The 16401-nt window shown below is 35.8% G+C and overlaps 1 protein-coding gene across 8 annotated transcripts in view; it reads left to right on the top strand.

Moving 5' to 3' along the window:
• PTPN4 (protein tyrosine phosphatase non-receptor type 4) overlaps window positions 1-15854 on the top strand; it is a 213629-nt gene extending 197775 nt beyond the window's left edge. For all 8 annotated transcript variants that reach the window (XM_058548816.1, XM_058548818.1, XM_058548814.1 and 5 more), the window contains 5 exons: window positions 1927-2073; window positions 3634-3762; window positions 7112-7260; window positions 8770-8905; window positions 14136-15854. In XM_058548816.1, the coding sequence (XP_058404799.1) occupies window positions 1927-2073; window positions 3634-3762; window positions 7112-7260; window positions 8770-8905; window positions 14136-14222 (648 nt within the window). In that variant the 3' untranslated portion in view covers window positions 14223-15854. The remainder of the gene's footprint in view (window positions 1-1926; window positions 2074-3633; window positions 3763-7111; window positions 7261-8769; window positions 8906-14135) is intronic.
• Window positions 15855-16401: the final 547 nt, after the last annotated feature.

The raw sequence follows: 16401 nt of genomic DNA, 5'->3' as shown, positions 1-16401 counted from the left end.
ACATGTCTGTCAATAACCGCAAAAGCCCTGCAAGTATTTCGAGGTTACAGATGAATCTTAGCAGGCAGGCAAATTTGCAAATACAGAATCTGTGAATAATGCGGAAAACAACAACAAACAGTTAAATGAATAATACACTCAACTGAATGCACAAAAAATGCAAATCAAAGCTGCAGCGAATTACCATTTTTCACCTATTAGATTGAAATATCAAAAAGTTTGGTAATACCATACACAAGTCTACATCCTTTATCTGAAACCTTGGAGTCACATATGCTTTGGGATTCACAATTTTTTGGATTTTTGAAAGGGTATTAGGTGCATAAACCATACACTGTAATAAGTAACATCCCCCAGAGGCTATGGGACATTACCCTGTAGTGAATGTATTGTTATTCAACAGCAAGCGATAGCTATTTCCACTCAGTGGGACTAGTAAAGACTAAATAGTCTTAGATCAATTCGGGTCAGATATTGCTGTCAAATGAGTCCAGGTTAGGTCAGGTCTACCCAAAAAAAAAAGGCAAACTTACACTTCAGAGCTTTTGGAGTTTCAGAAGTGCGGATAAGGGATTTTGGATATATTAAGGAGATTATCCGGAACAAGCATTCCTCATACATTATTGGTGGAAGTATAAATAGGTACAACCTCTTTGGAGAGCACTTTGGCACTATCTGTCAGAGTTTTAAATGCACGTACACTTTGATCCAGCATTCTCATTTCTTCCTCTTGCCTGTACAAGTATGTTTCTTCACATACGTGTGCAAAAATGTTAGGTTTACAAAAGTATTCAGTGCAGTCTTGTTTGTGGTAGCAAATATATTAGCAGCAACTTAAACATCTGTTAAGTAAATTATGATATATTTATATAGTAGAGCCATTAAAAAGAATGAAATTTTACATACTAATCTGACATGATCTCAAAAATAAAGTGGAAAAAAAAAACAAGATGCAGAACAACATTATATGCTACCGTTTTACAGAAGAAGGGAAGATGTTCTGCATGTACATTCCTGTGTTATATATAGGATATCTCTGAAAGGATGTATTGGAAACTAGAAAAAAGAATGACCCTCCTGGGCATAAACCGAGGCTGGGATGGGAGGGGGGCTTCTTACTCTCTTTAACCTTTGGTATTCTTCCAGTTGCCATGTGTATGTCACCTTTTTTTTTTTTTTTTTTTTAATTCAATCTCAAAATGTAGTAGGATGATGACTCATCTTCCCTAAATACTCATGATCTTTCTGAAAATAATGAATTTAAAACATATTTCTAATATCTTTTTATGTAAAATCTAAACTAGAACAAATGGCATAATTTTGCTCCTCACAAATTTTACCAGTAAGTGTTTAGAGACAAATATTTTTTATTTCTGTACCAAGTCTCTGCCTCTGAAAAAGGGTTCTCTGTAAAGCTGCCCTTAAAACCATAATAGTCAGGGCTGGCCTCACGGCATAGCGGTTAAGTGCGTGTGCTCCGCTGCTGGCGGCCCGGGTTCGGATCCTGGGCGCACACCGATGTACCGCTTGTCAGGCCATGCTGTGGTGGCATCCCATATAAAGTGGAGGAAGATAGGCACAGATGTTAGCCCAGGGCCAGTCTTCCTCAGCAAAAAGAGGAGGATTGCCGTGGATGTTGGCTCAGGGCTGATCTTCCTCACAAAAAAAAAAAAAACCATAATAGTGCCTTGGAAAATATTTAAATTCCTATCTCCACTAATTGAAAGATAACTATAACTACTAGACATTGCCAAGAAATTTCTTCTACAGATAAAATAAATTGTTGATAAAGATTTGTTTTACTACTTTATAGTTTATTGAGATTAGTTGTATTCAGTTATCATTTAGTGGGTAATTTTCGTATGCTTGATCATAGTAAAAAGTAATAATGCAAAAGATTTTATTTTTGTGTCCTTTTCTTTTTAGATGGAAATCCCTTCTTCTAGCATTATAAATCAGTACATTGCTTGTCAAGGGCCATTACCACACACTTGTACAGATTTTTGGCAGATGACTTGGGAACAAGGCTCCTCCATGGTTGTAATGTTGACCACACAAGTTGAACGTGGCAGAGTAAGTCATGCTTAAATATTACACATTGCTTGGGCTTTTTCGAATTACGTTACATATAGTCAAAATATTCAGGTTGATTTAGTCTTTTTTGTAAACTTCCTTCCTTGTAGTGTCATGATTAAAATCATCATGGTTATGTGCTTAAAACTGTGACCTACACATAATAAATGTGATGTAAGTGTTAGCCGATATTAATATCATTGTTACTATTTAAATGGATTAATATATATATTTGATAAGGGATTTGTATCTAGAATATATAAAGAACTTGTACAACTCAACAGCAAAGTGACAAATACCCAATTTAAAAATGACCAAAGGATCTTAATAGATGGTGCTCCAGAGAAGACGTTTAAATGGCCAACAAGGTCATGAAAAGATTCTTGGCATCGTTAATCATCAGGGAAATGCAAATCAAAACCACAGTGAGATACCACTTTATAACCAGTAGGATGGCTAAAATAAAAACAGCAGATAATAACAAGTGTTGATGAGGATGTGGAGAAATGGAACCCTCCTATACTGCTGGTGGATTTGTAAAATGATGTAGCCACTTTGAAAAACAGTATGTCAGTTCCTCAAAAGGCTAAACATAGAGTTACTGTAACTCAGCAATTTCACTCCTAGGTATACCCAAGATAATTGAAAACATACGTCCACACAAAAACTTGTACGCAAGTATTCATAGCAGCATTATTCATAATAGCCAAAAAGTGGAAACAACACAGATGTACCAAATAAAATGTAGCATATTCATACACTTGAATATTATTTGGCAATGAAAAAATGATACATGCTACAACATGGATGAACCTAGAAAATACTATGCTAGGTTAACAAAGCCAGTCACCAAAGACCACATATGTGTGATTCCATTATATGAAATGTCCAAAGTAAGCAAATCCATCAGAGGACAGAAAGGAGTTAGTGGTTGCCTAGCTCTGCAGTTGAGGAAGGAGGGTGGGATAGAGGAATGCGTGGCGATTACTAATGGATATGGAGTTTCTTTTGGGAGTGATGAAAATGCTCTAAAAGTGATTGTGGTGATGGTTGCACAGCTCTGTCAATATACTAAAAACAGTTGAATTGTGTACTTTAAATGGATGAATTGTATGGTATGTGAATTAACGTGTCAGTAAAACTGTTTTTAAGAAAATCCTAACTATGAAAATAAATGGGTTGCATTTGGCATTTTAATTGAAGATTCCTTCTCATTGTTAACTTAAATTTAAAAAATATCAAAATTAGTGCACCATTTTGCCACCGTCATAGTAGTTATTCATTCAGATAAGAGTTAATCACAAATGGTGAAACACTGGGTGAGAGCTTATTGTAAATAGGATATTTGCAGTCTCAAAATATATCCAAACAGATTATTATTACAAATAGAAAAAAATGGCAAAGAAGAAAGGTAAATAGTTGGCAGGTCTAGGTGAAGAGTATATGAGAGTTCATTAAATTATTCTTGTAACTTTTCTAAGTTTGAAAGTTCTTAAAAATTAAAACATTTTAAAAATTGGAGAACCTAAACTATATGTTTTTTAAATCTATTGATGTCAGGTTAAGTGTCACCAGTATTGGCCAGAACCCACAGGAAGTTCATCCTATGGATGCTACCAAGTCACCTGCCACTCAGAAGAAGGAAACACTGCATATATCTTCAGGAAGATGACACTATTTAACCAAGAGGTAGGCAGGATATCCATTCATTAGAACCGTTATATTCAGGGTAAAGGCTTTGAAAGCTGAAAATGTTTTTAGTCTGATTCCTGGTTACTAGGAAATATTATTTAAAAATTACTGAACTGTTTGATTCATTCAGATGCTTTGGAATCTTATGAAGTGTATTCTCCTACTAAAATAACTGTATTTCTGATTTCTATAGGTAAATATGAATGGTCAGAAAAAAGAATCTAGTAAATAATACTTATTACTCCTAATATTTTGCCTATTCTAAAAATTATACCAGGGGTTTGTTTGGCTATAAAGATTTCTTCCTTTAAGTAATATCAATAAAGTATTCGAGTACATCTGTGGAAATGGAAAGAATAATTGAAAGCTATCAAATTATCCCCCCCCTTTTTTTGGGGGGGGGGAGGAAGATTAGCCCTGAGCAAACATCTGTTGCCATCCTCCTCCCGTTGCTCAGGAAGATTGGCCCTGAGCCAACATCCGTGCTCCTCTTCCTCTATTTTGTATGTGGAATTCCTGCCACAGCACAGCCAGACAAGCAGTGCGTCAGTCCGCACCCAGGATCCGAGCCCTCAAACCCTAGGCCCCCAAAGCGGAGCACACGAACCCAACCACTTGGCCAGCAGGCCGGCCCCTCCCCTTTTTTAAACGGGAGAGGAGAGCAATTTCACAGTTTGCTCAGTATTAAGGAGGAAAAGGTTGGAGGCAGGACCCTCTGACAGCAGATAAATTACAGCTTTCCAATTGCTAGTTTTTCCTACTGCCACCTGGGTTACTCCCCTTGGCTTCCAAATCCAGAGCCAGAAATGGAAAGAGATTAATAAATGATACCTCACTAACCCAATTGGAAGATGTGTGTGGAGGGCCGCATACTGTCAGTCCTGTCAGACTGCTAGAGACAGGGCACCCCACTTTCACTGTCTGCAGCTAGATATTCCCCTGCTGGCCACCTCTGGTTTTGAAGGGGGCTAGAAGAAGAAAGAAGTAATTGCTAGTGTGGAATAAAATGAAATTTTAAAAAAGACCCCTGAGAACAAGATGGGCTCTGTGGCTAACTGGGACCTAAAAACAAAATGGAGGCAAGCAGCCATGACAGGATGCAGGATGCAGTCACACAGCTCTTCTCTGAAAAACCACAGGATGCACCCTAAAGCTTTTGACTCGGCCATAGTTTCTGATTTTACAAAAGTCCCTAACTGCCAGCTGGACCTAACCAATACAACTGTGACCTGCGCCAACCAATCAGGATTAAGCAGGCTTGCATCCCTCATTTGCATAAAGAGTCCTGAGTGGGAGCCTGGGCGGGAACTTTTTCTAAAAAAGGCAGCCCCCCTCCCTTTGTTTTCCTGGAGCAAACTTACCGTTTGCTGCCCAAGGCTGTGTCTCCCCGGTAATGTATAAGCAATAAAGCTTTCCTACCTAAATTCTTGTATTCCAGAGATTTTTGCTGACATTATAAAGACCTGGGCCTGTCCCATCAACAGTTAAGCCTTTGGAGATGAGAACTCCGTATCCCTTCCCACCCCAACCTCCCTGAGTATGATTCAAGGAGCCCAGCAAGACAGAGCCTTACTGTCCAAAAGGAAAGGAGCTAGAAGTTATGCAGATTTATATTAAAGGAATCTGGCATTCAATAAAGCTAAAGTTACAAGAAATAAAAAATTAAGTAAAAAGTTTCAAAATCTTACCAGGCTAGAGTGTCCATCAGAATGAATTTAGGGTTTAGGGACTTATACTGTCTAGCTCGTGTCTAATGTAACAAGGCAAGCCAATGAGATATTTCTTGATTTTCCCAAATAGATATTAAAGATAGGCTGTATATAGTTACGTAAAATATTATTTATATCTTCAGCATAGTCTCTTTATTGTACTCCACCTATAGATTATCCATGGCAGTTTTATATACTGTAGCGGCTTTTCTTTGCAAACCCTGAGTACCTCAAATTAGTTTCTGAAGTTTGAGCCAAACATAATTGGGAACATAAATTTGCCACCATAAATACATACATACATGGATGGATGGACCGACGGACAGACAGATACTACCCCAAAACTTAATAGAATATTATTTTACATTACCCATTCTGTAGATTTATTAGTACTGTTAAATTGTTTTTTTAATAATAATAATCAAAGGTAGTCTGTATTAGACATCTTCGATTCATTTTATAGAATTACAGAATTCTGAAAGATTATCAAGTTATACTGAGGTCTCTTTGGGAATTCTTTCATTAATCCCTTTCTTAATTACTTTTTGCTTTCATGGTCTTTTCTGGGTTCTCCCTTTAATGTAAATGACAGTAACCAGATTTTATAGTGTTGAATGGCTATAGCAACCAGTTATTGAGCATATGATTCCAGACAGCTGATTAGGCGATTTATAGGTCTTCTCATAGAACCCTTTCAACATTAGACTGTCCGTTTGAAGGATAGATGTTATTTCATTTTTCAGTTGAAGAAAGTGAGGCTCTGAAATATTAAGTTCCTTAATTAGCAGAGTCAAGATTTGAACCGACTTGTAAAAATCCAATATCTTACTTTCTCTTATACCAACGCTTAACTCCCAAAAAAGAATTAAACCCTGGTTGGACTTTGTGTTTTTATGATCTCCAGTTTTTTTTTATTTTTTTTTGTTTTTTTGTGAGGAGATCAGCCCTGAGCTAACATCTGCCAGTCCTCCTGTTTTTGCTGAGGAAGACTGGCCCTGGGCTAACATCCGTGCCCATCTTCCTCCACTTTATATGGGACGCCGCCACAGCATGGCTTGCCAAGCGGTGCATCAGTGCGCGCCGGGGATCCAAACCAGCGAACCCCAGGCCACCGCAGCGGATCGCACGCACTTAACTGCTTGCGCCACTGGGCCAGTCCCTGATCTCCAGTTTTTAATCTACGTTTATTTTCAGATTTTATTTTCCTAATTTCCATTATTTCGCTTGTGTTTTTCATGATTAGCCCAACTTTGTTCATAAAAATTTTTTTTTTACCGTACCATTTTTCCTCACCTAATGGTTTTTTAGTTTTCTTTAAATGTTTCTCTGGATCTTAACTTGTTTTTACCTGTTTACTTGATTATCATCTTTAAAATATTTTACAGATATGGAATTTGAGTTATAAGAAGAGTAATGATCCAAGTAGCTGAAAGTTGAATGGATACAACTGTTTCTATAAAATGGTTTCTTTGTTTTTCATTGAAATTTTGGGTTTTATTGAGTTTATACGTTACTTTTTTTAGGGTAGTGAGAGTAGTTTCTTTTGCTTTTCTTCTAAAATTAAAATGACATGAATATTTATTTGTATTTTAAAGATAATTCCTAAACCAAGGTGAATAATTTTTCCTTGCACTTAGAAAAATGAGAGTCGTCAACTCACTCAGCTCCAGTACATAGCCTGGCCTGACCACGGAGTCCCTGATGATTCAAGTGACTTTCTGGACTTTGTTTGTCATGTACGAAGGAGGAGGGCCGGCAAGGAAGAACCTATTGTTGTTCATTGCAGGTATTCTATTTTTTGTTTTTTATGATTGAATAGCTGGCTATATATGTTATTTTTGAAAGGGAATATGTGTTTTATTTTTGTCCTTAAGTTGTGATTGTAACTGTGATAATTAGAACTCAAAGCTACGCTCTAAAGGTAGAAGGCAAATGCATGTTCCAACATGTGATTGGCAGAAACTTTATCATAAGAAGTAAAAATAATACTTTATTGCACTGATTCTTAGAAGTTTGTCTTTTTCATAGTTTAACATCTCTGAAATTGGGATGTGTCTTACAATTGATGGTATCTTATATTTGGTGAAATACAATAATGTAGGCGTTTAGGTTGCAACCTAAGGTTTAGATTTCCCCCTCCCATCAAGGTACTCCTTCCTGGCCTTCGGCCCCTCTGGGGACAGTGGGCGAGTACTCTCACCTCTCTTGGAATGGCCCCACCCAATACCATCACAGGATATGCCACTTCCAAGAGCTCTAAGTTAACTGTGGTAGCTGCCCTCTCTTCCTTTCAGACTCAGGCTCCCTTCTGCCCCCAAAGGACTGAATACAATGACTCCAGCCTTCACTGTCACTGACCAGCTGTTAGAAGACAACAATTATTTTCTCCCTGTCCTGGCCACCTGTTGTTAAATGATTTATTCAGAGGATGTATTGAGGTATCTCTTTATCCTTAAACTTTCCAGCACTTATTAAGAGCAGTCTTTCAAATCATCAAAATAGATTATAGACCAAATATTTGAGAGGCAAAATGGCGGGAATGGTGAACACATTTGGCCATTTCATATCCCATGTCCCCAGTAGCTAACATAGCCCTGTTCACAGAGAATGCTTCAAAAATTTCTTGACTATCTCAATAGTAAAGTTTAATAAAAATTAAATTTTGTTTTAAAAACTGATTTGATGTGTAAAATGTTATCTTTTGTGCATTTGTTAATGGTTTATTATTGTCATTCTATTATTTTGCGTTTTAAAGGGGGGGTTGCTCTAATAAGCTATACCTTGTTTAGATTTCAAAAGCTAAAACGTTAACTCTTTTAAAATAGTATTTTTACAACTAACAATGGGAGAGGGGGTGGATACAAACCATTTAATCTGTATTAAGTGTGAAGTTTTTTTTAATTTTCAAAGTATTTTCTAGTTGGCTTGCTACTTTTGTAATATAAACCATTAAAATCAAATTGTTCTTGGGCTGGCCCCGTGGCTTAGCAGTTAAGTGCGCGCGCTCCGCTGCTGGCGGCCCAGGTTCGGATCCCGGGCGCGCACCGACGCACCGCTTCTCCGGCCATGCTGAGGCCACGTCCCACATACAGCAACTAGAAGGATGTGCAGCTATGACATACAACTATCTACTGGGGCTTTGGGGCGGGGGGGGGGATAAATAAATAAAATCTTTAAAAAAAAAATTGTTGTTCTAGTGTATTATGATTCATTACTTTAATTTTCTGCACGAAGGCCATAAGTTGTTTAATAGAATAGTATCAATAAGACCTTGCCCCATATTTGTGTTTTTTAGTGCTGGGATTGGAAGAACTGGGGTTCTTATTACTATGGAAACAGCCATGTGTCTCATTGAATGCAATCAACCAGTCTATCCACTAGACATTGTAAGAACCATGAGAGATCAACGAGCCATGATGATCCAAACACCTGTAAGTACTGTACTTCATGTACAAGTGTGTATTCTCAACATGATGATTTTTGTTACCAATATATATTCCAAACCATATTTTTATCTTTTTAATTTCCTGCTAGGAGCTAACAACCCCTCGTACAGGGGGTCAGCAAATACTGCCCATGTGCCAAATCTGATCCGCCACTTGTTTTTGTAAATAAAGTTTTATTGGAATACGTTTTATTGGAATACAGCCATGCTCATTTGTTTACATTCACGCTATAATAGCAGAGTTGAGAAGTTGCAACAGGCACCATGTGATCTACAAAACCTAAAATATTTACTATCTGGTCTTTTACAGAAAATGTTTGTCAACACCACCCTAGCATGTTAACTCTTGAATGTTTAAACAGGGCTTAAACAGACGCAGAGGAACTTGCCCTGTATTACTTAGTCAAGTGGAATGCTGAGAACGATAGTATCAGTGAACTGGAGAATCTTGATAGACCTGCTTTCAGTGAAACAGCTGTGGTGAAATGGCCTTTCTGTTTTTACATAAAAACTTAAATTGCAAAAGCAAAAACAAAAAAAAAATCATAGGTATTAAGCCACTAACTTATTGTATTCTACACTGACGCTGAATTATGTTTCAGGAATCAAAAGGGAAATCATGAAATGTTAAGATTATTTTTTATTTTAAGCCACTGTGAAATGTTAGTATTGTCGGTGGCATTAAGGTTACTGAAGTGAATTGACCTGTGTGATCTAATAAGTGCCTGCCATTTTTAGCTTTTTTTTTTTTTTTTTTTTTTTGAGAAAGATTAGCGCTGAGCTAACATCTGTGACCATCTTCCTCCGTTTGGTATGTGGGATGCCACCACAGCATGGCTTGATGAGCAGTGCATAGGTCCTCTCCCAGGATCAGAACCTGCAAACCCTGGGCTGCTGAAACACAGCGTGCGAACTCAACCACTACGCCACCAGGCTGGCCCTCCAATTTTTTAGCTTTGAATTACAGAAAATTTCAAACACAAAAGGCAGCAGTATAATGTAATGGACACTATGTTGAGTACTAAGACCCAACATTTGGCATATTGTTTCATCTACATACACTACCACCTACTCTCCCCATATTTGACGCATATCCTAGACATCATATCGTTTTATCTATAAACATTTTAGTGTGTATCTCTAAAAGATAAGGAGTGTTTTTCCTTCTAAACAAAACTACAATACCATTATCACACCTAAGTATAATTAACAATAATTCCCTAATTATTACCAAGTAGCCAGTATTCAAAGTTCTAGTTGTCTCATATAAATCATGTCTTTTTTTTATTTTAGAACAGCTTTATTGAAATATAATTCACATACCACAAAATTCACCCTGTTAGAGTTTACAGTTCAGTGGTTTTTAGTATATCACAGAGTTTTGCAACCATCACTACTATCTAATTTTAGAACATTTTCATCACCCTAAAAAGAAATCCTGTACACATCTGCCTTCATACCTTCCCTAGGACCCAGCCCTAGGAAACCACTAATCTACTTTCTGTCTCTGTAATTTACATATTCTGGACCTCTCATATGAATGGAATCATACAATTTGGTTTTTTATAATTGGGTTCTTTTAATTAGCATAATATTTAAGGGTTTATCCATTCTGTGTGAGTACTTCATTCCTTTTTTTTTTTTTTTGCTGAATAATATTCCATTGTCTGTATATACCACAATTTGTTTATCCATTCATCTGTTGATGGACATTTGGATTGTTTCCATTTTTTGGCTATTATGAATAATGGTGCCACAAACATTTGTGTATATGTTTTAATGTGAACATGTTTTCATTTCTCTTGGATATATGCCCAGAAGTGGAATAGCTGGGTAATATAGTAACTCGGTTTAACCTTTTGAGGAATTGCCAGACTATTTCCAAAGTGGCTATACCTTTTTGCAGTCCACTGTATGAGGGTTCCATATTCTTCACATCATCAGCAGCACTTGTTACTACCTGTCTTTTTTATTTTAGCCATTTTACTGAATATAAAGTGGTATCTCATTGTGGTTCTGGTTTTCATTTCCCTAATAACTAACGATATCAAGCATCTTTTCATGTGTTTATTAGCCATTATTAGTGTATCTTCTTTGGAGAACTGCCTGTTCAGATCTTTTGCCGTTTTTTCAATCTGGTTTTTTGTCGTTGTTGTGTTGTAAGAGTTCTTTATATTTTCTTCTTTTTTTTTTTTAAACTTTATTTATTTTTCTCCCCAAAGCCCCAGTAGATAGTTGTATGTCATAGTTGCACATCCTTCTAGTTGCTGTATGTGGGACGCAGCCTCAGCATGGCCGGAGAAGCGGTGCGTCGGCGCACGCCGGGGATCCAAACCCGGGCCACCAGCAGCAGAGTACACACACTTAACCACTAAGCCACGGGGCCAGCCCTTTTTTTTTTTTTTTTAAACTTTATGTATTTATATTTTCTGAATACAAGTCCCTTATAGATCTTTGGTTTCCAATGTTTTCCTTCCATGCCGTCCTTTCACTCTCTGGATTATGTCGTTTGACTCACAAAAGTTTTTAATTTTGATGAAGTCTAGTTTATCTTTTTTTAAATCACATATGTTTTTGGTGTTATATCTAAGAAATCATTGCCTAACTCAAGGTCACAAAGATTTACTCCTCTGTTTTCTTCCAAGATATTTATATTTTAGCTCTCACATATAGGTGTCTGATCCATTTTTAGTTAATTGTTGCATGTGGTTTGAGGTAGGTTCCAGTTTCATTCTTCTGCATGTGGATAGCCAGTTGTCCCAGCCCCAGTTGTTGAAAAGACTATTCTTTTCCCATTAATTGCCTCTGGGTCCCTTGTGAAAAATCAGTTGACCACAAATGTAAGGGTTTATTTCTGGACTTTAAATTCTGTTACATTGATTTGTATGTCTATTCTTATGCTAGTCTTTAATTTCTTTCAACAATGTTTTATAGTTTTCAATGTGCAAGCCTTGCACTTCTTTTGTTAAATTTATTCCTAAGTTTTTTAGTCTTTTTGATGCTATTGTAAGTGGAATTATTTTCTTAATTTCATTTTAGGACTATTCATTGCTTGGGTATAGAAATAAAATTGCTTTTGTATATTGATCATGTATCCTGCAGTCTTGCTGAAATCATTTATTAACTAATACTGTTTTGTGTGTGAAAGTTGATTCCTTAGAATTCTCTGTATGGGCATACCTCAGAGATATTTCAGGTTCAGTTCCAGACCATCGCAATAAAGCAAGTCACTTGAATTTTTTGGTTTCCTGGTGCATATAAAAGTTATATTTATACCTAACTGTAGTCTTTTAAGTGTACAATAGCATTGTGTCTAAAAGAACAATGTACATACCTTAATTTTAAAATACTTTAATGCTAACCATCATCTGAGCCTTCAGCAAGTCGTAATCTTTTTGCTGGTAGAAGGTCTTATAAAAAAGGCAGTATCTGCAAAGCGCTATAAAGCTAAGCACAATAAAACAAGGTATGCCTGTATACAAAATCACGTTATCTGCAAATAAAGGTAGTTTACTTCTTCCTTTCTAATTTAGATTTCCTTTCTTTTCTTTTTTCTTGCCCAACTGTCCTGGCTAGAACCTCCAGTATAATGTTAAATAAAATGCTGAAACCAGACATTCTTGTCTTGTTCCTGATCTTAGTGGAACAGCTTTCAGTTTTTCACTACTGAGTATCATGTTAGCCATGGGATTTTTATAAATACCCTTTATCAGATTGAGGATAAGTTTCCTCTGTTACTAGTTTGTTGAGTCTTTCATCATGAAAAGGTGTTCCATTTTGTCAAATGCTTTTTCTTTGTCTATCGAGATATCATGTGGTTTTTGTCTTTTATTCTGTTAATGTAGTGTATTACATTGATTTTTGGATGTTGAACTAACCTTGCATTTCTGGGGTAAATCTTACTTGGACATGGTGTATAATTCTTTTTATATGTTGCTGGATTTGATTTGCTAATATTTTCTTAAACTTTTTTTATCTATATTCATACATAATGGATTTTTTTTTAATTGTGGTCAAATACACAACATAAAATTTACCATATTAACCATTTTAAGTGTACAATTCAACAGCATTAAGTATGTTCACACCGCTGTGTAACCAATCTCGAGAACTCTATGTTGCAAAACTAAAACTCTATATCCATTAAACAACTCTGTATTTCAATTTATAGAGATTTTTTAAATTAATGTTCTAATTATGGAGTATATTTATATGATTTCAAAGTAAAATCTATAAAAGAAGGAAGTATATTCCATGAAGTCTAGTCTCTATCTCTGTCATGTACTCTATTCCCTCCTTCCCTTTATATGAAACCATTTTGGTTTTTTTTGTTGTTTTTTTTTTTTATAATTTTATTTATTTTTCTTCCCCCAAAGCCCCAGTAGATAGTTGTATGTCATAGCTGCACATCCTTCTAGCTGCTGTATGTGGGATGTGGCCTCAGCATGGCCAGAGAAGCGGTGCGTTGGTGGGCGCCCGGGATCCGAACCCGGGCCGCCAGCAGCGGAGAGCACGCACTTAACCACTAAGCCATGGGGCTGGCCCTATATGAAACCATTTTGAATGATTTATCCTTCCCTTGCTTTTTTTTTAACATATGTGAGACAGATAGATAAATATTTGTATTCCCCCTCTTTCTTTATAAAGATAATATGTTGCATGCAGTTTTCTCTACCTTGCTCCTTTTACTTATCAAAATATCCTGGAATCATTCTATAGTAGTCTGTAGACTTTTGTTCCTTCCCACCGCCTACTACATAGTATTCCACTGTGAAGTTGTACCACAGATTATTCACCCAGTCCCTTCCTGATGGCAGTTTGGATTGTTTCTACTTTTTTGTTATTATAAATAAGCCATCAGTGAATAGCCTCGTTTATGAATGTATGTTTTCAATTTCTTTTTCTAGTTTATCTTTTGGATAGATTCCTAGAAGTGGGATTGCTGGGTCGATGGGTAAATTGATGTAATTTTGTTAGATGCTGCCAAATTCCCATCCATAGGGATTGTATTTTACATCTCTGTTAGCAATGTATGAGTGAGTTTTGCCAACAAAATATCATCAGGCTTTTTTATTTTTTGCCGGTCTGTTGGTGAAAAGTGGTATCTCTATGCAGTTTTACTTTGCATTTTTTTTTATAAGCAAGCCAAGTGAGATGTTTGTCATTTTTCTTGTTTTCTAGTTTTTCTGATCAATTCTATTTTTTATATTTTTCAGAGTCAATACAGATTTGTATGTGAAGCTATTTTGAAAGTTTATGAAGAAGGATTTGTTAAACCCTTAACAACATCATCAAATAAATAAGAAAGCAAAAAGTCTGGGATATGTGTTGGAAAACTGCTTTCCATTATATTCACTGTGCCATAATACTGCTTGCAGGAAATGGCATCTAAACAAAAAAATGAAGAACTAACAAAAACTGAAAAAACTTCAGCACTGTTGCACTTTATGTTTAAAAAAATGTCACTCTCTCAAAATCTGTAATTCATGTGTTTGAAGACTATTTCATGCTTTGCTCCGAACAAATAGTGAATAACTGAGTATGTTCAGGGTAATTTATGAAATTCTGTGGTGGTGCCATGCAGTCCCCTTCTGGTAGAATTGCCTCAAACAAGGTTCAGAATTCTCATCATCTCTGTTAATAAACCTGTATCTTGAAAGCAAAAAGAAGTAAACATCAGGAGTCAGCTCTGGTGTTTTCCAGTGATTCATGTACTTACTATACTGATTACCAGATTTTATTTTTAAAATTTTAGCAATATCATTCTCACTCTTAGCCAATACACTGCCTATGGATGCAGCACATCTCTCCCTACACTCCCCCCATAGAGACCTGCTGTTCAGAAGAAAGGTGGAATTTGCTTTTCCCAGGAAATGCTGCACATTGTCCATTTACCAGCATCTTATAGAAAGTATAAATATGAATCTACAAATTTTCTTGAATTTAATAATGTAACATATTTATCATAAGGTTGGCTTATTCCAAATCATGTGATTTCACGTACTTGATGTAAAGGAATGCATGTATTGTGTCTTAACCCCTTAAGTGCCTTGAGACGTCTTTGTATGTCTAATGAAAAGGCACTCATTTGACCCCACTAGGAGGTATGTATGTATATTGTACATTTACATTTTTAAGCATTTTGAATCAGTTCACATTTTAAAAAATACCTTCTTGTGTTGAGAGTTATGCAGTCAAAAAAGGGTAAGGAAATTCTATTTCTTAATTCCTGTACTTTGCCACAAGAAACAAAGATAATTTGTGTTCTACTGAGTGAGTGCTCTGCTGCTACAGAATTGTTCAAAATTGGCACATTCCTTTCCTGTGGGACAAGGGTTACAGTTTAGCAGCTCAAGTTAAAACATGCTTTATTCTTCAAATTTCATATTTATTTTATCCCTAACTTTGGAAATGGCATCTAATATGCACATTAAAGTTAAACATATTGATACTCTAAGCTAAAGTTAGAGCAGTTAATTGTGATTTATTTGTATCGCTAACTAAATTATTACCCTTCAGCATTCATTTCGGTTCATATCAAGCTTTGTTCACACTGGTCTATTGGTTGGGATACTTCAAACGAGAAATGAAACGTTATTGACTTATTTCTAAGTGTAATCCCTCAATAATTGAAATGAGAGTTTTCTTTTCATTTTTGTGTACATTTAAATTACTACAGTTTATATATACTTATTAAGTTATAAGCATGTTAATATGGAGAGTTTTGATTGTCCAGCCTGATGGAGGATCTGATTCCCTTTAAGGATATGTATATTTTCTTCTTCAGGACTTTTTATTTTTAAGTCTACAGAGAGAGAGAACTTTAAAATTACCCAGTTTTAATATAAGTGGAAAGTTGTGCTCACCTGTTGAAATGTTATATTACACTATTATTTTATATGGATTATGGTTCAAATAGATTCATTTACTAGTGATTTCTGAATATTTCTGTATAATCTTGATAAAATTTAGAGTCGAATGGTAGATATTTTGAAATGCCATTTAGTATGAGAAGAAAAAAGGTACATTTGAAAATCTTCAGTATAATCTAAATGATGTTATTTCAAATATTAAAAATCCATAATCATAAATTTTAGGAAGTTAAGTCCTAAACATTAATAGCCAAGATACCCAATAAATTATTGTATTAAAATATTGTTGTTGTTTTTTAAGAGAAAAGTAAACATAACTGTTATAGCAAAGAGAAATTCTCTTGTCTATTTCTGGATTTCACAGTCAAGACAATATAAGATAGTAAATAACAAGTCTTATTTGAACATTCCGTTTTCTACCAACAGATAAATGTCATTGAAGCTGCTGTGTGACATGATGAGTTGAAAAGTGAAAAAGTAAAATCATGTTGGGGGTCTACATGATTAATAACTGCTTTGGCAGTTGTTTTTCACCTGAAGTTTTAAAATCTGCCTATTCTAACTGTATGGACAGAATATGACAACCATAGATTAAAAAAAGATACAATTG

The sequence above is a fragment of the Diceros bicornis genome, chromosome 10 (assembly GCF_020826845.1).
Source record: "Diceros bicornis minor isolate mBicDic1 chromosome 10, mDicBic1.mat.cur, whole genome shotgun sequence".
NCBI classification, from domain to species: Eukaryota; Metazoa; Chordata; class Mammalia; order Perissodactyla; family Rhinocerotidae; genus Diceros; species Diceros bicornis.
The sequence above is the reverse complement of the archived record's forward strand: the minus strand, read 5'-3'. Positions and strand labels throughout refer to the sequence as shown.